The sequence below is a fragment of the Nothoprocta perdicaria genome, unplaced genomic scaffold (assembly GCF_003342845.1).
Source record: "Nothoprocta perdicaria isolate Ctin4 unplaced genomic scaffold, notPer1 scaffold_14, whole genome shotgun sequence".
In the NCBI taxonomy this organism is placed as follows: Eukaryota; Metazoa; Chordata; class Aves; order Tinamiformes; family Tinamidae; genus Nothoprocta; species Nothoprocta perdicaria.
Window position 1 is genome coordinate 785,811 of NW_020454538.1, and position 24,754 is coordinate 810,564.

Sequence of the window (24,754 nt, forward strand, 5' to 3'; positions counted from 1 at the left end):
TCTATATGAAAGTGCAATCAAAAAATGTCTTGCCTCAAGGCCCATCTACATTAGTGATCTTTTGCTTGCCAGGGAACTTCTGTTCTGACACATTCTGCATAAGAGGGTGGAAATCAGCAGCTGCAGGCTCAGTGCAACATGCAAAATGGCCCAGAGATCTGCATGCAGATAGAACTGTGTTAGATGCAGCACTTAACTTTTTATTGCACAGCAGCCTCAGTAAAAGGTACCTGCTGCACCAAGGGACTACTTAAAGGTTTCCAAACCTGGTCCAGAAGCGTAACAGACTGCAGATATCCCCATAGGTTTAAAATTAAGTATGTAAACACTCGTCAACCACGGATGTTCCCAAACGACATAGAGAAAAGTACAAATATGGACTTCTGATGCATTTCAAACCTCATATTCCTACTCCCTTTTTCCCATGCAAGCACTTTCTCAAGTCTCCAGAGCTATCCTGGGCCGAGGGAGGAGGGAACACACAGCACCAAAGCTGAAACGCCGGCAGAACCACTGCGACAACCAAAACCTGGAGATCTGAGGAGCGTCCAGCGCCACGACCCGCAGCTCCGCGGCGCTCGAGGCTGAGCTCCTGGCATCATCTGTCGGTGGAGTCCCCGCACTGCAAGCCACCGAGGAAACACGCGGGCAGCCAGGAAAGCACGGGCTTTGTATCCACACACGCATTACTTAAAACACAGCGGTCCTGTTTTCTAAAAAGGCACTAATATCTAGGTTGAATCATCGGCTTATTGCTATTTTAATACTGGCACCGTTTTTCTCTTCTAAGCAGTGAAGGGTGCTGTGAGTGTTAATCAGTGTTCACATTAGTGCCAAAATACTTGCAGGATGTCAGAGAGAGGCAATATTTACACTTAGGCTTTTTTTCCTTTTTTTTAAACAATCCATGTAATTTCATTTAAAACCAAAGCACTAAGCCATTCCAAAAGAAAAGATAAAAAGCATTTTCAGCACGACTAGGAAACCTACATGGAAAATAACATCCTCACCCGTTTATTGTTGATTTCACCACTTGGCAACCCAGTTGCTTCAAACTCAGTGCGAATACAAGATTTGCAGAAAGTCACACACCTGTTGGGTTCTGGGGTTTTTTTCTCCTTTTTCTCCACACATACCAAACATTTAAGGTTTAAGAYGTGTGTGCCTTGCTCTGCTCCTCTCAGTGTCTCTTTAAGGTTGTCCGTCGCCGCCGATGCGAGAGCGTCCGGGTCGGTCTCCCCAGGCAGGTGAGATACAAATTCAAAGGGTGCAGGTTTCCCRAAGTCGTCCTTCTCTGTAGTGCATTGTGCTAGTGCATTCACCCAGTGTGTCAGTATTCAACCATATAAGCTTGGGGTATTTCTTTTTTTTTTTTCTTTACTACACAATACAGAAATATATATTTTACATGTAGCTTTGCATGCCTTATGGCTGCTTGCCCTACTATAGGACAGTGCAATAAATACAAATATATGCACACTAGAAAAAGATTTAAACTGCCATGATCTACATCTGGTTTATGAGTACAAATTTATCTAGTTAACAATATGACAAATTTAGCAGAAAAAGTGGCAATGGCAGTAATAGTCTACTACAAAAACAAGGCTAGAAGCAAAGTGTTCTCAAGCTACAGAAAATTTGCTACCTTCTAATATAATGCTGTAGGGCCCAATCCTGCAAAGTGCAGAGTTGTGATCAGTAGATTGCATCAGATCATGCTTTTCCCCCATTTAACAATGAATACTGCTACAATTTATTTAGCTTTGATAACTGTTTATAAATAGCACACGAGAATGACTATTAAAACTATACAGCAACATGACATTTATAGCCTAATCTTGAATACAAAGTTCAAAGAACATGACTACAAAGGCCCAAGAGCAAATGTCATCGACTAAAAGCATTTCCACTTCAGAAGTTCATTTTATTGAATATTCGCTTACACAAACATTGCTTGATCGTGAAACCAAAGGAACAGGATTCCCTATTCCCGCTCTGTTCCAGTAGTAATTTATCCACACACCACCCTTATAAATTAGTGATGGATTTAAACAGCTAGCCCCTTGGGGCTATATATTTTATATATTTTATATATATGCACATTTACTTTGAAATCTATGTAAAAGTTGAAAAAATGTTTGAAAGAAAAACTCAGAATATATCACAGCTTTTTCAGCGAAAAAAATACAAATTAGTTCTATAACCACTATTCAATTTATCAAACTTTTTTTTTTTTTTCTGAAGTATTTACTTTTAATTATGTACACATTACAGGAAATAAAACTTTCTCCACAAACATTCTCTAAGGTGACAATTTTCAATAGAATGACAGAATAATAGCAGGAAGAATATTAAACATATGGGGGGTGATTCATTTTTGCTTTTAAAAAGTAAAAAGTCACCATATAATTAAGTACAAAAACCTGCATTGAATGAGAACTGCTGGTGTAGTAACTTGATCAGGTATGGAGACCAAGAGTATAGTAAAGCCCTATGGTAATAATATTTCTGTAGCATTTCCACTTGGTACATATATWCTAAATGTTGGCAAAGTTTCCGTAGCATTAGCTTATACAAACATGGGAGTCCTCAGTCTGCTGCATAAAATGGAACAAGGGTGTTTTAATCCTCCCGAAATGCACCTGAAACTCAAGAGTGTCACTTACAAACTGCATAAACGAAACTTCTCTTCAGAAAAATATCTGTTTGGCATCTCCAGGGCTCTGTTCCATCGGACAATAGGGGCATTTTAATCTGGGGACAAAAGCAACAGGTTAGAAGGGTGCGGAYGGGACAGGCCAGCAGCCGGGCACTTCCCGGAGACTCCCCGCTCCGGACACGGCCGCGCACGGAGCTTTCGCCTCCGTCACAATGTCCTTCCCCTTCCCCCTTGGGTGTGAAATGAAGACGCTGTCAAGCRCCTAACGCTCTCCCTGGCCCCCTTGAAAGGTGCCTTTTGGCTGAGAGAGACCCTGGCCACGCTTCTTTTTCCCCAATTACATTCTTTTTTAGCTTTCACTCACATACCGCTGAATTATTAAATACTGAGAAATTAGTTTCCGTGCTTAATCTATAATTTATCCCTGAGGTTTAACTTGTTGAGTTGCTGTTCATTTTAACAAGCTGGTAACTTCACTKGGGCTTCATTAACACCCAGTCACTTTTAGTCACTTGTTCCCAAAATGCTGCAGTTTTACAACCCACTTGGGTCTCACGGGCTGGAGCTGATCCAGCTAGGACAGCCCGGCCTCCCACTGCCTCCCACMTGCACCTTCCCCTTCCTTGAGATGTTTCTTCTGCACCTGATCCCTTTTCCACCCCACCCACATAGTTTGGGTCTCTTAACTCTTGCAGTCARGTCTGCCAAAGCTGGGCAGGGACTRGAGCTGCCCAGTGAAAGCAGCAGGAATGAATGATGAGGGAGGGGAATAACATCATGGTCAACAGCCAGCACGTTTATACTGGCTCAAAGTGGCATAAGTTCCCCATGAAAACATATATTTAGGCTTTTCCTAATGGGGTAAAGAATGTAATCACTCCCCATTTTCCCCATCATCATTTATCCCCCTCTCGGATTTCATTAAAAAAAAAAARACAAACCAAACCAAAACCCTTATGTTTCTAAATTAAGCTGGCAACTTCCACAGATGTTGCAAACATTCAATGCAAATCACCAGTGGTTCTTCCTGAAAGAAGCTTATACAGCTCTTTCCCTCACATTTCTCCTTCTCAAAGGCCTGTAGGCACCCAGGGGTATCTAAGTGAGGAGCATTTCCACAATAATAATTCAGCTACGAGCTCAGCTCCTAGCCATACTGCCCCAGAGGTTTGCTTGCTTTCTTGCTTTTTTTAAAGAGGAGTTTCAAGCATCACGAACCACACTCCCAATGAAAAAAACATGCAAAAGCCTCCACTGTGAACTGTGGTAACAGTACTTACAGCTCAGAAAATTACTCTGCTCGCTGCATTCCTGCACATAACGTCGCTTTTGATAAAACTGGGGGGTTTATTATGCCGTTCTCCAGCACATCAACCCTACGATCTGACTTTGAAGTCATTCCCTAGGATTAAACAGCTTCCACCAATTACATAATTACGGATTCAGCTTCCCCCAAACACAAAATTCTAGATTTGCTCTTGCCTATACTTTCCTTGAAATACGAGAAAGATACTTACTTGCTGCCATTAAACATTTTATTCAAAGCATCTCTTGATATAATATGACCGCAGACTAATTTCATAGGTGGGTTATTATCTGTTGTTTGCTGACGAAGAATGGGGCAGGCAAATATTGAATGATACCAGCACTTTTTACCCAGGTCCACTTCAATCTGTGAAGAAAAAGAAATTAAGATAACCATGTATCTTGCAAAATTGCATTTCCAGACACTTATCCCTCTCAATCATTGCCCTTGTTTAAGGATTTCACAATTCAGCTGTGTTGATGTCTGCCAGTTTCCAGTCAAAAATACTTAATTGTGATCTTAAAATAGTAATTTCTGTTACTTCTCCCCAACCCTGTCAAGAGATAAATGCAAATTTTAGTGTAGATTTGAGCTCTTCCAGAAATCTGAGCCAAGGACCCAACAAGACTTCCTGTATTTCCTACACTGTGATTTCCAGGGTGGATTAGGGGGGTTAGATGATAGAGTCCATCCATTAAAAAACAAACCCACAAAGCCCTACAACGTGGATAATGYTCTGCAGACTCTTGGAAGACTCTCTCAACACCTACAAGTCATGTCAATAATAATAATGAGGTGAATCTGAATCATTTCTTTTCAGTACCAACACAGAAAACACCGGCACAGCAAAAACACCGTCAGTAACRAGGACAATATGATTTCAAAAAGAGAATTCTAGCATAGAAAATAATGGGTCTGATTTCAGGAAAGGATGGAGAACTTCAAAACTCACAGCTCCCGTACCTGAAGCTCTGATCATGCTTCAGGTTTGACAGCTTTAACCTCTGACAAAAAGTTAACCTCTTGGGGCCACTCAATCTCTACTCTTTGTACATATGATGAAAATAGGGCTTCCCACTCCCATRTGTCCATTACTAGGGACTGTTAAGTTTAGAATATGCAAGAAGCCATAAAAAATACTAAGGACTTAACAGCATTTGACAGCAAGTCTTCCCTAAATATTTCCTAGTGAATTCTTTAACACCACATCAGGGGCCAGTCATATTCACATATTAAGCACTTGCTGCTGCCACTACTACTACTACTACTACTACAACAAAGCTGACATATGCAACAATTATGACATATGCATTGAAGTTATGTATAGATGTCTTCCAAACACAGCAGTAACTCAGTTTGTGCCCAGTTTGATCCTGTATTTTCTTTCCAAATCAGAAGCAGACCACTGGAGAGGTGCACACACCTGGCAAGAGCCATAAGGAGAAACCTGGATTTCACTATGAGTTGTTCTTGAACATCCTGAATCCCAGTTCAGTTCTTATGTCCCAGCTACAGCACAACTTCTGCTCACCTCCTTCCTGCCTAAAAAAGCAGCAGTGCAAAGCAACCTGCAGACAGAGCTCAAGCCTAGTCAAAGGAAGCTCATGTCAGATACATTTCCTTTCCACTGAAACAGGCACATGTTTTACACATTCTTCACACAAGAAACTTGAAAGCAATGATCACTGTTAAAAATCAGCCCTTCACGAGCTCCCCATCAACTCACCGGTAGCTCATCCTTCTGGTTCCAAACCCCCGTGCACTGTCTCTGCTCTATCACAGCCTTGATGTTAATCAGGGCAGGTAATGCTACACAACCTGCTGAAAAGCTGCAAAACAGGGAAACGTCAGCAAAAGGTACCTGTTAGGAACAAGTATTTTTTATGTTTCTACTTAAAGGGTTATATGGGATACAGGAGTTTGTACCACTTCACTCCGTACTTGTCTGTACTTCTGTACTCCAGTAAGGTTGAACAAATTTGTTTGGGGACAGATTATCAATTACATGTAGGGCTTAAACCTACCTCTTGGGTTGGGAAAACAGCAAATTGAAATGATTATTTGCTGTCTCATAGACAGGGTCCCTGAGGCATGCCTTATGCAGTACAACAGGACATATCCCATTGGATATGTAATGATCAGACCCCAAGCCTTGTCAGGGGCTAGAAACAGGGCAGAGAAGCAGGGCAGCCTTAAAAGGAAAGATGTGAGGGCTATCCATCCGTGTTCTGGAAGCCTATAAATTTTATACAGTAGGAGTTTCTCTTTAAGCTGGTTTAGTTTTTAATTGATTTTGCACTAGGCCTGAATCAAGCATCCAACCAATCTAAGCACTGGAGGGATCTTCTCACTTAGCTGCAAATCTCTTGGCCAGTTGCACTGAGATCTGCAGCCTTACAGTGTTAGTACATGGTAAAAATGAGAGCTAAAAATTCTGGCTATCTGTCAAACTGACATTTAGTCCAGAAAGGCAGATTAAGCTACAAGTGCTCCGTTTGTTGCTTCTGTTGTATTTTAGAATAGTGACACAAATAGCAAAAGCRGGAAGTTTGCTTTGTTTATAGCTCTTTCAAACTACCAGAGAAGTCTAAGAATAGTATCACCCAAACAGATAATCCAAAAAAAAGGTAGTGAAGCTTCCGCTAAGTCCTGGATCCAGCCCATGAAGAAACACATCATTTATTTTCCATCTAACATCTAAAATGAAAATTAGAACATCAGACCAGKGTATCTGCAGACTCAGCATCTGAAGGCTAAATAGCAATTAATCTGCATCATCTTCAGGAAGGCTACGATTTTAGGTTGGATTTTTCCTCACGTTCATAACAGCCTCCAACAGGTTTGCATTTTGTCAGATTAGCTGCTGGCCTTTAAAGCACCTCTTTTTTTTTTTTTTTTAAATGAGTTCCAGCAAACAATTTAGAAGTTTTAGAAGCTGAAATCACACTCAAACTATTTCTAAACTTTCTTCTAAGGACGAGAGAGATAAAGTAGTAAGCATGGATTAGAAATAAAGATGACCAGATGCTGACAGAATCACGGTTGGATTTCAGATTTCGGGGCAGTTTTCACACTGATGCAGCAGTAACTGGCTGACTGTCACTCTCACCTTTCGTACTGATGTCTAACCTGCAGAAGCCAAATGMTTTCTCAGGAGCTTACAGGGTGCAGGGCACAGCAGAGCATGCTGCAATCCCCAATTTCTAAGCTTTGCAGGTCTCACTAGAAGTCAGGGCCACCAGATTCTTTGCTCAACAAGGCTGCTTCTCAAAAGTTCTCTCTCCGATGGGAAAGAGAAGCCCAAGCACCAGGTATCTACTTTTAAAGGTGACAAAAAAGAGCCTACCTAACACTGAGGGGCGATTCAACGGAGAGCCCCAGAAGGGCACAGGCGTCCCTTGTGAAGATGTCACAGATGTCGGCCCACTGGTTGGCGTCTAAGAGATGAACGTAGGGAGAGTTCTCGATCCCCTGCCGCAGGTACACGAGGCTGCCCATCAAAACCTGAATATCTGCGAGGGACAGACAGTTACTTTATACTATAAATCACAGAATGGTTGAGGTTGGAAGGGATCTCTAGAGATCATCTAGTCCAACCCCCCTGCTACAGTAGGGACAACCAGAGCACAGGSTGSCATCCAGGCAGGTTTGGAAGATCTCCAGAGAAGGAGACTCCACAGCCTCCCTGGGCAGCCTGTTCCGGGGCTCTGTCACCCTCACAGCAAAGTTCTTCTTCCTCACATGCAGGTGGAACTGCCTGTGTTGCAACGTGTACCCATTGCCCCTTGTCCTATCACTGGCCACCACCAAGGAGAGTTTGGCCCCTTCCTCCCTACATTCTCCCCTCAGGTACTTAGACATTTTCATCATATCCCCTCTCAGTCTTCTCTTCTCTGGGCTAAATAGCCCCAGAGAAGGAAGTTGGGCAAGAAGCAGGACAAATAAAAGCCAGYATCTACATTTTGCATGGAAAACTAGAAGTGTAACACATCCCAAAGCAACAACCCCTATCCTTGCCCCCTACAAGCAGCTGCAGGTTGCCTACTAACTTGCTTTAAAAGCTAACTACCTTGAATGGTCTACAGGCTTTGAGAGGCAGCCTTTTTATACTGAACAATACCYACCACAGAAAAGTAAGAAAAAAGTGCATCTTGCCTTCTAGCAGATGGCAAGATACAGAAAAAAAGGCTAAATGAAGCATTATAGACAAATTCTAAAGGAGCATTTTTGTACCTCCTGACAGACATGGTACACTAAGAACTAGGCTGTACTGGGATGGTTTGCTTAATTCGCAAATTCCCCCTTCGGAAAAGTTTCATTTCCCTCTCTATGACCCCCATACAGCAGAAAACAGCAGATGTCTAGTCCCAAAATATTTCTGTGAATTCTTAACACTTTATCATGGCAGCAGGACTATGGCAGTTGCAATCCTGATAATCAAAGAGCCATGCACTTTAGAAATCAAGCAAACTTGCAGATAAAATATAACTTCTTGCATCCGCTTGAAAAGCAAGGAGTTAATTCAAATTAAGAATTCGAATTATACTTGGTAAATGTGTAAATATGAAGGGGATAGGGATATCATATAAATATGAAGGGGATAAATACGATGAAGTGGGAAAATGGCTAAGACAAATACATGGTGTGAACATGATTTATATTTTACTACCACATGTAACACCTGGCTTTATTCCTCTTGTAAGAACCAAGCACTCACCTTTCTGGTGATTTAGGGCAAACGGCTGGAAGTTTTTCGCATACTGAAGCGCTTCCCTTTGATTTGCAGTTCCGCCCATCAATAAACTAATGAAATACAATCTGTGCAGTTTAAACTCCAAGGAGCTGTTCTGTGCCATCAGCATTTCCCTGTTGGATACTGCCCACCTGGAAGAGACGAGGAGGTACAAAGGGACACGGGAGAGGAGGGTCAAGCGTCAGCCCCTCAATGCGAGCGCGTCACAGTTACACAACAGGTACTACAAGGGGAATCATGGCAGAAGGGGATCGTGCCCTGAGCTTGCGCTGCTCCCTAAGGAATATAGGGAAGGACAAGACTCTTTAGAGGCAGCTGAGCTTCCCGGCATGTGGAATGTGTGGAGGATGCTGCTTGGGGAGCTGCTGTGCAAACACACAGCAGAATCCAGCACCCAGGGACAGGGAGGCAGCGCCGAATTAGGTGCTAGGTCAAGWACAGACACGGGAATCTGGGGGCTGAACCCAGGTTAATATCAGGCTGCTGACACCACCGTCAGCCACTACAGAGGGCCCTCGGCCAAGATGCTAAACAGGTTTCATCGAGACTTTAAGAACGTTATTCAACTTCCTCATTCCCTAAACATTTTTCCTAAGCCTCGGGGCTCCCACATGTGCACATTGCCCGGGAAAGGGGGAGTACATCTAGGAAGGCCCCAAAGAAAAATGCTATCGAGACTTATGTTGGACAGGCTGGCGAGGAAAACCAGATTAAACACCATACTTTGCCCTGCCACAACTTTGCTTTCTGTGTTAGTTTCAACTTGGACAATAAAAATAGTTCTCACTTCCCGGGCCTCATTCACCATGACAACGCTAGTGTTARGCTTCCCAAAAGCACACAAGGATGCTCAAGCTTGCACCAAGCAAAATCCACTGGAATTTTGAAAACACTTCACACAAACACAAATCTGTACATCTGCTTTGGGTGCACACCTCAAAGTAAAGCTGATCCACAATTTATCCATCTGTCTTTTACATTAAATACACTCAGGCCTACACCCATAAAATCCTTTTCTTTTAGGAACCTCAGGTTCCCGTGTTCTTCAGCCACATCTGTTTCTCCTCAGCATTAATTAGTTAAGCTCTTTCCACTGCAGGGGCCCTATCAGGTAAAGAGGAGCTTCTCACTTTTCAGCAAGGAAGCAAGTTGGTCTCCATCTCTTAAAAACAGGAGGTAAGTGAAACTTCTGTCCTTTTCTTCTCAGTACTAAGATAAGYTTCTGCTCGATACTAAGATGAGGAATTTAAATTTTCTTACATTTATATGTGTAGGTATAGAAGTTAGTCCTGTGTGGTTGGACATACTGTCGATCGAGCAAGTGTCTGTTTTCAGTTTGCTGCAGTGAGAGCAGTAGGAGTTTGGCCTTCCTGGTGAGGCTTTGCAGTGGCAGAGCAAGGGAGCAACTCGTAGGGTTTGGGCTGCGAACAAGCTTTGATGTCCCTAATTTCAAGCAGTTTCAGATTAGCAGGCCCAGAAGACTGCATCACTGTTATCTCCACCAGGAGGGAGGACACACTCCCTAATCTCACATGTTTGTGACAGTGGCCATGGCTTAAACCTGGCTTGCTTGCAGCAAAGCTCCCTCCTAAAAGGAGGGCCTGCACTCAGCAGTCACAGAGCAGTAAGAGGCTGAACGAAAACGCATTGTCAGCAAACAAAAACACTAGTATGGCTTAGRGTTACTTGTTACTGATCACTTTTATTACTTGAGTTTGAAGCCCCACAGACTGGGGGACTGTGATGTCCCGTYAATGAGACATTAATCTACTGCATCAACAGAGAGGCACCAGGGGCGCCTCCATCCTCTCCCTGCCAACATTTACAAGCTCGTGACCACGTGGCAGGGTCCTTATCTGGCCCAGACTGAGGCTGTTCTTCCAAATCAGCTTTTAGCCAGACTTTCCCTTCTTAGCTCTTTCAGTGGCAGCACAGACTGTATCAGAAGAAACCAACCACAGGACCAAGGCCTCAGGTTTTTGCTCTAGGACCTTCTCTTCCTGTTCAAAAGATTTCCAACAGAAAGGCAAAAGGCAACAAATAATATTTAACTAACCCAATATTCAGTCTACTTTCTACTCTGCCACAGTTCAGAAGCATAAATAATCACCCTACCTGTCTTGCTAACTCCTTTGAAAGAGGCTCTTCCTGGGCTTTTTTATTTTCACAACTCCAATCCATATGAATTCCTAGAGTGTATCAGCCAAGAACCACAGAACTAGCTCCCGTGTAGGATTTAATTGAAGTTAGCTTCACAAAGCTYAACAAAGATTAGATAAAGTTTAAATCATGTCTCAGAGGTCCCAGTAAATACCAGGATACAGACACAGGAAGGAGACACTGTTTTCTCATAAGAGATTACCACCACAAGCTTTAAATTTGCACATCATTCCCACTGTRCTTTCACCCAGAGACCCACCTGGGCTCAGAAGAGTCAGAATCCACCCACAAAGAACCTATGGATTTCCCTCCTCCATCGCCAAATCCCAACAAGAAGAGTCACCAGAAGCTAATGGGATGCCAAGGACGTACAGAAATCTGTACATCTGCYTTGGGTGCACACCTCAAAGTAAAGCTGCTCCACAAACAAAAAAAGAAAAGGACCATAGCCCATTGCATACGGCCTAATTTTAATCTTGGGGTGTAGTATTTGCAAGTGTTGGAATTTGCATTCTTAAGAAAACGTGAAAATTCTGGGTTTTGTTTAATCTGGCATTAGTAAGAACTTCTCTGCATCACCATTTGCAGGACAAATACAGGGCACCGAAAATCTTCCTGAAAAACCATTAATCTGACAGCTCCTTTTCAGAGGCCACGAGCAGCAGGTCCCTGCAGCGCCCGCTTTACTCACAGCGAGTTGCACCTAGAACCAGCTACAAAGAGCTGGCGGAGCCGGAGATACCGGTTACTCTTTTCACTCCAGCCCTTCTCAGCTTGCACGGGCAAAACCTGCTGCACTCCCCTTGTGCTTCACGACACCGGAGTTATTAATTCCTGCACAACACCTGCTTTCCCTTTGACATTACTGTCAGCAACACAGCCATGGAACGAGTCAGTTTGGGGCTGCTTTTCAGTACCCTGAAGCTACGTTTAACGATGCCAACTTCGCCTCTTTATTAGCTTTTCACCCACACAGCACGAAACCAGCCTCCTGAGCTCTTCTGTAKAGATGCTGCCTTGTCTGGAGATGACTCTGGTTTCTATCCTTCCTCCCAAACACCCGTGTCTGCTGTGAAATCACATGGAAATAAATTCACAGGTACCAGCAGCTCCAAGGCGTAACCGGGCGGTAAGACACTGCTTTCCTCCTCTGCGACTGTAGGAGTTTTGTTGCATTTTGCTTGTTGTCATTAGCACCATGTTCTTCACATGAGCACCTACGGCTGACCCTACAGAAGGCCCTTCTGTATTTTTCTGTACACAAACAGAAGCTTTTGCACTGAGGAGCTGCATTATAGGAGGGCACGAGACAGACTGGGGGAGGGAGCCCAGMGTACAAACCACGCTCACAATAAACCCCATTCTCTGCCCATTCAGCTGCCCCTGGAATAAAGGTTCCTTTGGAGAAGGAGCAAGTCTCCTTTGTTTGAAAAATGGTTAACACCATGTAGGAACTGTAGGAAAGGGCTAATTAGCAGTCAGGAGGGCGCAGCTAGTGAGAGCTGCAAGGAATTTAGTGACTGGAAGTGGACAGACGTTGGTAACAGCAAGTTGCCATTCGACAGGGAGCATCCTTCACAAAGCTGCTGTGTGAAGGGAAAGAAACAAGGGATGTAAGTGACAACAAACCCTGCTTCAGTTGCAAGTGACAACAAATCCTGCTTCAGTTGTATGTAGGCCATGACAAAGTTGCTTCCCTTCAATTAACCAATTTCGTGGCAATAAACGACCTGAGCTTTCCACCTGTGTAATTAGGTTCAAAGACCAACTATTCAGGTCACATTCTGCATGATTCAGAGGCCTTCTCCAGAACTTGGTTTATGAAGAGCAACACTTGCAGACCAGGGTATCACTCTGTTTAGTTTAGATGTCAATGACCTCTGCATTGATGTACTCATGTTTGCTCATATTAAAGAGGGAAAGAAAARGTATATGGATATGGATATGAAAATGTACCTAGCTGAATAATGCAAAGACAATATTTCAAATGTTTGAATTATGCTCGTGGTGTAACGAGGTACAACAAAACTCTAGATTTGCCTTGTTTCTTTGCTTCTGCTTCTAAAAGACCACTAAAAAGGCATTTTGCTACTAGTTTATTTTCATCTTATTTGCAAGACCAAGCTAAGCGTATTGAACCTCATGCAAACTAAAACAAATAGTGTCTGTGTGTGTTTGGAGGTCTTTTAGTTTCTAATGGTACAGCACAGCTAGCTGACAGTGACCCACACGGTTTTTCAGCACCCTTCCTTGTTCCCTGCTACTCCAAGCTCCAGCCCATACATTAATAGTTGCAGTCAATCCACTTYAAGACAACATCCTGGCCTAAGGCTGATGACTGTGCCTCAGCAAGCTCCACATTTAGCTTTTCTCCAAGCATTGGGCATTACCTGATGACTCTAGTATTGATTGAACCATTTTTTGTAGAAGAGATCTCATGATCAGATCTCCCTCTCAGTGCAGACTCCTAAGTAGAGCCCTTGTAGGGAGTCTCCCACCCTGGAAAGGGCCACTCTCTTGATCCAAAGTTAAGCATCATCTACCCGTTGCCCACAGCCTGTGAAGCACCTATCCTTCCATCCCCTTCTCCCACTCTTTGGTCTCTTAGCTGCCTGGAAAAGGGAAACCAGCTTGAGCAAAAAGCAAAACTTTGATCCTGATGCAAGTTCTGATCAACTCCCCAGCTTAGAGAGGTCAAAGAGACTTGATGAAACCCAACGCCTTTAGGGAACCCTGTTATCCTTCAGAATTGGATCTTTTTACAACTTACTCACCACTGTTTCACTATAACTTGGGTGAAGCATCATCAAGGCAGATAACTCTTTCAGGGATGTTCCTTCCTGAAATCTTCTATAACCATTACAAATGGGTTAGGCTAACTCTTCATCCCAGAAAAAACCTTTACTTTAGAACTCCCCAYGGTGAAGGCCACATGAGGGGGACAACACCAGGAAAAACAGGGTTTACTCAGGAACTAGTTCTCTCAAAGTGCAAATGGGGACACATCAAAACATACAAAAGACAGTATTTAAAGTGAAAAACTAAGGATTTATTAAAAGTATTCCAAAAAAATGAGTAGACTCACTCTAATGCAGGTCTCAGAACTCTAACTTTTAATGCTTCCAATATTCGATTTAACTCCACAAACGGTTCTTTCTGACTTTGATCTATTGATAGACCAGATTCCTGAAAAAACAAAGTTATGTGTTTTAGACAAACCACAGAGCATTCAGGGCTTCAATTGCTGTTTGTTTTTTTTCTTCTGACAGTTTAAATTTTCACCTAGAATGTTAACATTAAAACAAAGGCACTAACACAAAGCACAATCTCTGGGTTTCGATGACATGAAAAGTTGACACTTAAGAGTTACCTGACAAAGCTCCTCGGCAACATCCAGCATTCCCTGTCGGAAGAAGTGCTCCACCATCACCTCRTTGAGGATGCGCTGGCTGTCGGCCTGCCAGCACCCATCTATCCCCACGCTGCTGATGTCGGAGTCAAAATTCTGAAAAGCACAAATTAACATTTAATAGGCTGGAACAAATAACCCCACGGAGCTTTCCTTTAATTATGCAGGACGCCTGTGTCTCCAGCCTGATGCTTTCTGCCTGTTGCTGAGTTTGCCCTCATTTACCTCCTGCTCCAAGTGAAACAGATCTGCCAGCTGCTTCATTATCTCCTGTGTACAGAGGAAGAAATCCTTGGGCTTGTTCGTTTCCAGTATGAGTATCATCCACTGTAAGGAATTACACTGACAAATTACAAGCCTGGCRAGCAAATTAGAAATCTAGTTAACTTATAAAAGGGATTTCCAGACCAYGATGCATTTGCAAAGAAGTTTCTGCAGAAAAGGCTTTTTTATTCTATATGTGAAAACTGAAAAGCATAAAGAGCAGAAAACAAGATCGCCTACACCAGAATCAAAATAGTGCTATCAATGCATCACTGTCACTGTGGAGGGCAGAATTAGAAGCAGATGACTTAACTGGAGACTTTCTGACATAGCTAGAGGATAAGCCAATGCTGAGGACAAACAGAAACACGAAGCAAAGGAGAGGGAGAAAGTCACAGTCATCCTTCCTCCAAAAAGACAATGAGAAACCCACACTTGCAAGATTTCAACACGATCAGTTTTGAACATCTGAGAGATCTTTTCCAGATCACAGACACAATCCTATGCAGGGTATTTTTAGGCTTGTGGCCTACAGGCATATTCCAGGAATTGGTAAAAATATTGTCACAGTGATGCTTTAATCTGATGCTTGGCACTAAATATTCTTGGTAGCAGGAGAGCAACATTTATTCTGACCCAGGCCATAAACAAAGATTTTAGCAACTAATGTTTGCAGATCAGGGAAATGCAAGTTAATTTGGATTAAAAAAAAAAAAAACACAAGTTTGTTTGGAAATATTGTCCTTTGTTAAAGAAAGTATTGGAAAGAGTGAGGTTTGAAAGGCAGCACRCTGCTTTCTACGTGACCTGACCAGCCTCTTCCAGAAAGGAAATCTGGCAACTCAGTGGAATAAGCAGAGCTTCAGWGGTGGTTCTGTGACAATTAAGAGTTCTGCACAACATGGAAACATCTACCCCCCCATAAATACCCGCTCCTGGCAAGGCAGCCAGGGCAAACAGCACCGTCCCAGCAGCTCTCTGCCCATCAGATACTGACGGGTCTCCCACAGCCAGCCCAGAGCCCAAGGGGCAGGAGAACCAACCCCACGTGGCAGYGCACGGTGGCTGCTCAACAGCAGGGTACGTTTGAAGAGCTGCCATGGGCTTCCACGAGATCAACACTTTGCATCACGGCTCTGGCATCTCAGACCTGTAGTAGGAGCCCCAAGAGTCAGATTTTGTTTTGTCAAAACACAGACCAGGCAACAGACACTTGCAGAGCAACGTCGCCAGAACCATTTGGGAGACTATTATTAACCATCTCAGGAGCACAGTCAAGTTTGAAGGATATTCTTGTATTAAAAATGGTAGAGGACAACATCAAGGCAGCCTTTCTTCCCCGGGACACGTGAATATCACGTCCATTTTTGATGAGAGAAGAAAAAAMCTCTTCTTGTAAAGTGCACACAAAGAGATCTGTCAAGGGAAGCCCAGAGGGGTCAGTGTGTTCCTTTCTACCCACCATTTGGGAGCATGAGCTGATGACAGTTCTCAGTGGGTTCACAGGTCTGTACTTGAGCTGACCCACACCTACAACCCGCTCATGGAGCTTTCAGGCCAGCAGGTCCCTTTGAGCAGACAGAGAATATCTAACCAACGTTGGGATGTCAAGCTCAAGGACCGACCTTCCTGGGCCAGCTGCAGGTGAGCAGGCTAGCACAGAGTGGTTAGCTCTGCATAGGGGACAGCTGTCCCAACACACATACACCTTCAAACCTCTTACCAAGCCTTTGTGAGCTGCTAACCTCAGACTACGCAAACTGTCTCTTCCACCCTTCAGAGAGCATAGGGCAAGACAAGCATTCACATTATTGCCATTTGTGACTCAAAACTCACATTTTACAAAATTTGCACTTTGGTATCTTAACCTGCAAGCTCCTTGCCCTGATGCTTGTCTCCTAGCTGTATCTTGAAGAACCTCAGCACCCTAAAGACAAAATAACGATGTTCTTTGAGCCAACCCTTTGACACCTTTAGGGTTATCCACCTTTGGGGATTCTGGTAGCACTTTCCAGACAGCAATAACAGATAACAAAGCCACAAACAATATATGAAAGAAATATCAAAGGTAGCATCAAGAATGGTCAGAGTCTTGTGTTGTTACTTAAATTCATGCATTACTAATCAGTACTAGATTACTAATTACTACTAGATTAGTAATTAGAACATTACTAATCTGAAAATATTCAGCTTTAATGTAAGTTCTTCCTTATGTAGTTTCCACTCTCAGTGCATGCACACCTCAGAAGAAGAATCTGTATTTTGGGCAGCTCTCAACCGTTACAGTTGAACCTAGGCCTTTTTCACATCCTTCTGTTCATCACTTGGGGACAGAAATGGCAGATCTGCCTCTGTTCCTGTACAAAATCCACAATTTGGCAGTAGSAGGACTCCAAAGGAGCAGAGAGCAGAGGATGGGCTGTGAATCCACAGGACAACACGCCGTGGAGAGCTGCAGGATGTTACTGCTGCGAGAGCTGCCAAAAGCCCAAGCAGGTTTCCCACTGTGGGCAAGGGCTGTCACTTAACAGCCTTGGAACAGAAACATCTTAGTACGGGTAATAAAGGATGATCATTTWCATTTAGAGGCAAAATGATACAAAAAAACCTACAAGAACAAGCCCAAAGCTAGAAGGTTTCACTACAAAGAAAGGAAATAAAGTCCTGTTTCGGTGACATAGGAGCTAAGGAGGTTCAGGGTAAGGGAATATGCTTTGTTCTTCAGGCAATTGATTTCTGAAAAAGGAGAGCATTTTATGCAGAGCAAAAGTAAAAGCAAACAGATGGCCAAAAAAGAAAAAAAAACCACACACACACACACCATACCAAACATTCACTTGGAAGGGGTCTAGTTGAAGCCAAGTGTGGCCAAATGCAAACAGGCATTCAGGTACTACAATAGTCACTCTTGAATTGAAGTCTTGAGGCTCTTATCTGGTTGTATATCTCTGTTTTGTATCTTATATTATTTCAACATTATTTTTAATGGAAAAAAAMCACAAAATTTAGCTATGAAATAACACTTAAGATGAAACAAGGCTTGAGGTAGTTTTAAGTTCAAACCCTTTTTGTAGGAAAACCTTTAATTTCTTTTAATTCTGCAATTACCAACCTAGATGTGCTGTAGCTTTAAGTCATAAATGACATAATAGGATCTGGTGACCTCCTGAAGTAATTCTGTTTTCTTCCTCCTTCACCTGCTCTTTGATCAATACAGTCTTGACCTGGTTCTATTTTCTATTACTTTTGTTATAGAAACACAAAGGGTTTCTAAGTTCTCTTCTGTAAATGGGATTCTGAAATTCTGGGTCCTGAAGAGTTTCAAGAAGCGGCTACATGTGTCACGGGCAGCGAGTGCCACATGCCAGGGCAGACACTGCCTGCCATTTGCTTACCCATTTTGCAGTTGTTATGCAAACATTACATGTTGGTGACTACACGTGGCTCAGTGCTGCCTTCTGAATGCTAACAGTATGCTCATAGCACGAGGGTGCTGTGTTTARTAAGATTTCAGAGTTGAAACAAATTTCAGAAACTCTGAAAAGTTTATTTTGTGCTTCTTGGGTATTAAGCTTACAAGAATGTCACTACTTACTCCAGAGAAATAAGCTTTAAGGACTTAACTAGTAAAACTAGGACTAAAATATGGACAATTTTGTGTTAAATATACCAATAATAAATGGTAYGTGTTCTGTAAAGCACATTACAGTTATTTACTGAAATGTGCAAAGAGCTTCAAAACAYAGACACTTGACCTGCCGTGTTATTAGCAACAACACAATATGAAGAAGATGAGTAAGGACAGTTTTATTCCTCAGTTTCCCTGCTGAGATTATTTTRTGTACTCCCCTTCACCTCCTGAATTCTGACTTGAAACAGAAATGAAATGTGTCCATTTACCTGCTCTGTTCAGTTTTTCAGTTCATAAGATCAAGCTGGAGTTGTAAAAACTGTATTTATCCACCCTGCTTTTAAACAGCAGCATAACCAAAAGTCATCAGTGTAGGTTCAATAAACATTTTTGGTTTGTTCATTTCTAAGTTTTGCATGTAACAAACACTGAAAGGAGCTAGGATTTATCCCACTTATTTTCCTGAACGGAGGCTTTTAATCTATACAGATGCTATCAGAGGGTTTACTAGCCCTAACAAACACACTTTGAGRGGAACTCAAATCATTCCAGAAGTGATTTACTGGGAGACTGGGCAGTGAGCAACACGACAGCAACCCTGCTGAATGACAGGRACACAATTCCTTCTGGAAACAGATGCTAGTAAAACAAACAAATACATGGAYGCACATTTCCTTTCAAAGAGGCAAATGTTCTTTGAGAGAAAGGATAATCTTCACTGCTGGGATCTGTGTACKACACATAGAATTCCTATTAAAAAAATAGGGTTTCGCATATTAAACAAACTTTCCAGAAATTCCTAATTAAAATGTAATAAAGTCATGGCATTTTGGATTCTAATATAGCCAGTAATATTTGATGCCAAATGTAAACTTAACTTCACTTCTCGGACTGAACTCTACGGGCAGGCAAATCTTGGTCCTATCCGAGCTCACAAAGTTGATTTTTCTGTGTCTGAGCCTATGTGACTAAGGCCACTCTAACTGTCAGCATCGAGATGTAAATCCATCTGCAAAACAAATGGGAGCAGCTCTAGAACGGGGATTTACACAGGTGAGAAACCAAACCCAAATTCCACAAGCTGAAGCAAGGGCTGCTTTCCTCCCCRTTCTCATGGGCACTGATCTTAGAAAGCAAAAATACTTCATTCAGGACATGTCTGAAAGACCCTGAAAATCAATTCACTACATCAATTACACTTAATTACCTCTATTGRTTTAAGCTTAAGTAAATTATTGGAGAGGAATGGAGGAAGGGTCGCTTCAACAGGCTAGGGGACTCAGACCCACGAAGGTTTTAAGCATATTTTCCAGCAGCAAAGGAGCAAGAATTAAATGCACATGGAAGGTTTCCTTCAAATATCACTGTCCAAGGAAGTGTTAAGTCTCATCCGGATTTAAACGTTCCATATATTGATCTGGCAAACAGGCTGAGACATCACGATACATTTTAAAGTACCTTAAGATACTACTACAATGAGGAAAAAAAAAAAAAAAGCAAAATTCAAACCATTTGCTTTACTAAAGAAGGCAAAAAGTTCAGATTTAAGGAGATGATTCTAACTGAGGTCAAATAGACCGAGAGAAACGCTAGTGCCTTCGACCCATAGCAAAACCAGCAGTAACAAAGGGTGCTCTGAACTTTGTAAAAGAGCTCTCCATAAACCATCAGGAAAAGCTGCACACAATTGACCCAGAGATTTGGATATCTGTCTCAAGCATAAGCTGTCCTAACTTGGGAGAGCATTGGGTTTTTCTGTCTTTTACAGAATATTTCCAACAATTTGCCATTTAATATTCATACTGTCTACCCATGGCTTAGAGCTGCTCTATCTTATCAGAATACACAAACAAAACAGATTTGGCTACACTTGAAAAGTCATTCATATGAAGTCCACTTGCTAARGAAGAATAGAAGGTTTCAAACTTAGGCCATGATTATATAGATTTATTTCAGGCTTCAGGCCAGTAATAAGGATGGAATTTTACTCTAGTTAATTGGTTTAGATACAGCAGCAGGGATTAGAGACAGATGCATCCTTAAGCTTTGGATAACAGGGAGGCTTGGATGACAGCTACTAGTACAAAGTCTGAGCTTTCCATGACGGCCAGTTGTAGATAAGCAAAAATATCCTAACAGACATTCTGCCCAATAGTGCAATGTACTTCATTAGTTCACTGTACGACTGTTAAATTACACTTAAATAGATTGCTATTACTAAMAAAATTTAAATAAGACACCCAAAGGCTGCACGTTACTCTGTAATGCTGCATGTCTTTGCAAAATTGCATTCACATTCATTAGTTTCGTTGTTGGTGAAATTATAAATGGGACCTCAGCCAGACCATTTTAACACCCTGTCAGTCTAAGCAGGCCCCTGTATGCAAGTATCACACAAAAATGCCCCATTTCCCTCCAAAATAAGTTCAAGGCCCCTTGCACACAAAACTATTATTTAAAGGGGAAAAAAGAACACAGCACAACGTGGAATCACTTGGATGGCACAGGAGGAGCAGGACTTYAATGAATGTCTCACATGGGAAGCTTCAAAGATAATGCTGCCTCACTTACTGTTTGTTATGGCATGAAATAGATGCTTGACATGTTGGACCTACTATGCTCCCATTGGGAATACTCTGCATCTTGCAAAATCACGCTCTAAAAACTGGCACACCTGAAATACTACGTACGAAACGCCTTTCTTTGAAAGTTAACTTCATCTTTCAGATTGTGCCCTGGTGGATCACAATGCCACTTGTGGGTCATTTGTCACCAAAAATCAATTCGAAATGCAATATATATAAACACAGAAATAGTATTTCTTACCAAGACTGATAAGGAAGCAAACAGATCTGTCAAAATGATAAGATACACATTATTGCTGTGAGTACTAGTATCTACAGAATATGCTTTTTCTGAATAATAAACTGTTCCAGGCAGTGTACCCTATACACAACGAGCTCTGAAAGTGGTATTTTYACACCGACCTGTCTTGCCTCTGCCCCCACCCCTACTTTCCTGCAGTTAAGAGAAACTTYCATTAAAATTAAAATATAGTACAACAGTATTACAGGACATTTCATAAACTGAAGCACACTGCATAGAATATATGGAATAATACAGTCAAATCCACAATACAAATACCTTATCAATGGCTTTTCCAACCCGGGAAACACTGCTGTGAATGTCTTTGTGATCGGAGGCCAATTTTTGAACTGTGTCCTTTATTCTTTTACAACACTGCGTCATGACAAGTGAAATCGTCCCTGACAAGTCTCCATCTTGATCTAGACAAAAAGAGAGAAAAATTACAAATTTGGTTTCAAACAAGTGGTAACATTAAACCTCATAACATATGGCAAAGTGCAAAAATAAGGAACGGCATTAAAGAAAAAAAGATGCAGCATAAGAGCAGCTTAAATTAAGTCAAATGTACAGGACATGGCTAACCCTATTAAGAAGCCAGTCTGGAACATAAAAACATGGAGAAAATGAAACAGTTTTTAAGAAAATGATGCAAAGATCTTGTGCATTTTCTACTTGAATGCAGCAGATTAATGATCAAAGAAATACCCCAGTGCACAATCCTTATAGGATAGAGTGCGGAGCAGCCTCTGTCTCTAGGAAGATACTTTAGGACATGGTATTTCAATGTGTTAAAGCAAGATCAGGATTAACAGGGGCCAGATTCCCTCTCACCTTCCAAACTATCCATTTATATCCTATTCTGTTTGCAGTATGAGACATATTAAGCTCTTGCTTCCCTACCTGTGGGAATACCCCTACCTGACCAGTTTAACCAGTCTCAAGTTCCCTGTGACAGCCCTGAAATAGCCCCAAAATGACCTGTCTGCAGCCCATAGAGAGCGTAGCTGAATATCCTCTCTTGTCATCTTAAAATTACTCTCAAAAGTCRAGACATTTTGAAATTGTTTTCCACTCGTCATGGCTACATCATCTGCTCTGTGGACAAAATAATAAACAGAAGGTCCACGAGCCCCTGACCACGAGATCTCTTTGAGTGACCATTTGCACCTCCAGGCCTCGGCTCAAACCTTCAGGGGCTTTAGCCAGAGAAAAATCACACTCTTCTGTGCATCGCTCCAGCCCTTTATCCTTTTTTTTTTAGCTTGAAAATACAGGGAGAACCTATTTTCCAATCTCACCTCCGTGGGTCTCTCCTCCTCAACCTTCACCCCACAGGAAGGATTTTTCCTGCAGGGACACAAACTTAGCAGTCTCTGCACTAGAGGACAAATCTAAGCGGGAATCAGCCCGGAAACTCCTTCCAAACATTCCAGATCCAAACTCTTTGCAGGAAAACTTAAGACCCGAAACCCCTCTTTAAAAGAAAGGTTTAGAAAGCAGCCTGGTATCCCCTGCAGTGCAAAACACAAGGGACCACTGACAGTAACAGAAACCAGTGGTAGCCATTAAATGTAGTTTAGCAAAATGCCTCGCAGAGGGCAAAGGAAATCCACTCCCACGATGGAAAAAAAGCTGTAATCAGAGCGAGTAGGTAATAATTAACCAGGCACTTGTTTTAAATCCCTCCTCGTGTGCACCCTAACTTCCCGCTTCGCTGTTGATGTCAACAGCGCAACCAGCTCCCGCTGTCGCTGCCCCGAAACCAGCTCGGGCAGGAAGGGTCTCAGTTCCTCTCCAGTCTCCACGGGCTCGGGACAAGGCAACTTAAACAGTATTTTTGCAACAGCTGTAGCTTTCAAAGAAAAAAAAAAAAAAAGAAAAAAGAAAAAAGAAAAAATCCCATATTTTCTACATTTTTTTTTCCTAGAGGATGATTGAGGAGCAGCTGAATTTAAACAGCCTCCTCAGTGAGTCGTCACTAACACAGTCGACATTCAAAATAAAAAGTCTCTAAGCTATTATAGAAGGGGGCTTCCTAAATCGCTCCAAGGATAAGCACCGTCCCTTTGGTACTATTTAAACACCACAGACATCTAAAGTCACACACATGATTTTAAGCAAATGCCTGGCCGGATATCGTGACTTCTGCCAAAAGAGAATAACCAGAGATTACACAACAAACAAAATCAAAACACTCCTTCCACTAATCTGTATTGCCCAATAGCCAGAAACATCAAAACAGCTTCTCCTAATGGTCCTTTTGCTTGGAAAGCCATTAAAACTAATAGGGGCCCGGCCAAACTGTGCCAGYTTGCATGCACAGGTGCTTCTGCCGAGCGAGTTAAGTAGATTATTCTGTCCCCAGCATTTAATTTAGCAGAAACAACTACAACAAAACAAGCAAAAACTACCGGATTGCTCACACGGAAGACTTTCCCCTTGCTCTTATCTCTTCCAGCTTTACATCCACAGAAGGATGCACACACGGTCTTTTCCACAGTTCACTGTTCACAGAACACTTGGAAAAGAACTCCAGAATTTTTAAGAGTGTTGGGAAACCAAGTGCAGAAGCCAAAGCAGCTTCTAAAGGTTTATTTTCCTCCACTCTCCTCCCTTTCACATCCACTGCCATTTCAGGTCTCCACAAGCACCTTTGTTCTCACATCTTGTCCCACAGCATGATCCTCTTCAGCAGCATAGTTTCCTTTCTATTTTTCCTTTTAATTATCTACACAGATGTATTTTAGCAGTTCAGGCCACCCCTGCACTGTGAAGCTCCGCGTTACGAGGTCTGACGGCTGCCKTTTCTGACGGTTTTCCAAAGTATTTGGGATACAGTGTGGAATAGCTAATAGCAAGAGCAGGGTCTTGTCAGGAGAGCACAAACAGGGCGTTAAGGGATGGGACGAGGATCCCGCACGCACAAGGAGAAGGTCCGAGTGGGCGCACAGGGGATGCACGAGCCCTGCTCYGGAGCTGGGACGTATCCCACCGGGATGGCAAACGGGAAACATGTCTGGGCCCGCAGTGGGATGGACCCCGATGCGGCCGGGCAGGGGGATGCGGGAGCATCTTGGGGCCTGGGCACTTCCCTGGCTCCGAGCTCCGGATCCGGAGGGGATTCCTGCGGGATGCCAGGGGGATCCACGGCAGTGCAAGGGCAGCCTGCTGCCCAGCACGGCTTAGGAAGCGGCTCTGCTTCCCAAGCCTGGGATGGGGGAACGCAGCGCTGGGGAGGCCCAGCGCTGAGCTCCCGAATGCCGGGGAGCAAAAACAAATCCAAAGGAGGGGAAGACAAAGCAAACAAGGGATRAGAAGGGCAGGAAAGCGGGCGCCCAGGGCCGCCGTCCCGCCGCCTCAGCACCGGGCCCGGCTCRGGCTGCTCCGCACCGAAACCGCCCTTTTCTCCCTCAAAAAGGGCACGGGAGGGGGAGGAACCGGAGAAGGGGGAAGAGAGAAGCGGGAAGGGGGAAGGGGAAGCGGGAAGGGCGGCAGCGGGAAGGGCCGCGGGGCCGGGGGCCGGTGCCGCACGTACTCTCGCTCTGCAGGATCTCGCGGCGCAGCCCGCCCGCGTACTGGATGAGCTCCTCGAGGCTGCGCTCGCACAGCTGCCCGTAGCCCGAGAACTTCTGCAGCACCTTCTCGAGCTCCCGCTCCACCGTCACGCACTGCTCCATCGCGGCGGCCGCCGGGCCGCGCTCCGC

General features: G+C 43.2%; 1 protein-coding gene across 1 annotated transcript; it reads right to left on the bottom strand.

Annotated features, from left to right (window-relative positions):
- Positions 1-1,468: 1,468 nt before the first annotated feature.
- Positions 1,469-24,742, bottom strand: RMND5A (required for meiotic nuclear division 5 homolog A). The gene is made up of 9 exons (XM_026034165.1): positions 24,586-24,742; positions 21,327-21,469; positions 14,249-14,383; positions 13,964-14,064; positions 8,683-8,849; positions 7,312-7,477; positions 5,692-5,794; positions 4,177-4,331; positions 1,469-2,754 (listed from the first exon to the last, which is right to left on the bottom strand). The coding sequence occupies exons 1-9, from the start codon at positions 24,725-24,727 to the stop codon at positions 2,691-2,693; spliced, it is 1,176 nt and encodes a 391-aa protein (XP_025889950.1). The 5' UTR covers positions 24,728-24,742; the 3' UTR covers positions 1,469-2,690.
- Between the last annotated feature and the right edge of the window lie 12 nt (positions 24,743-24,754).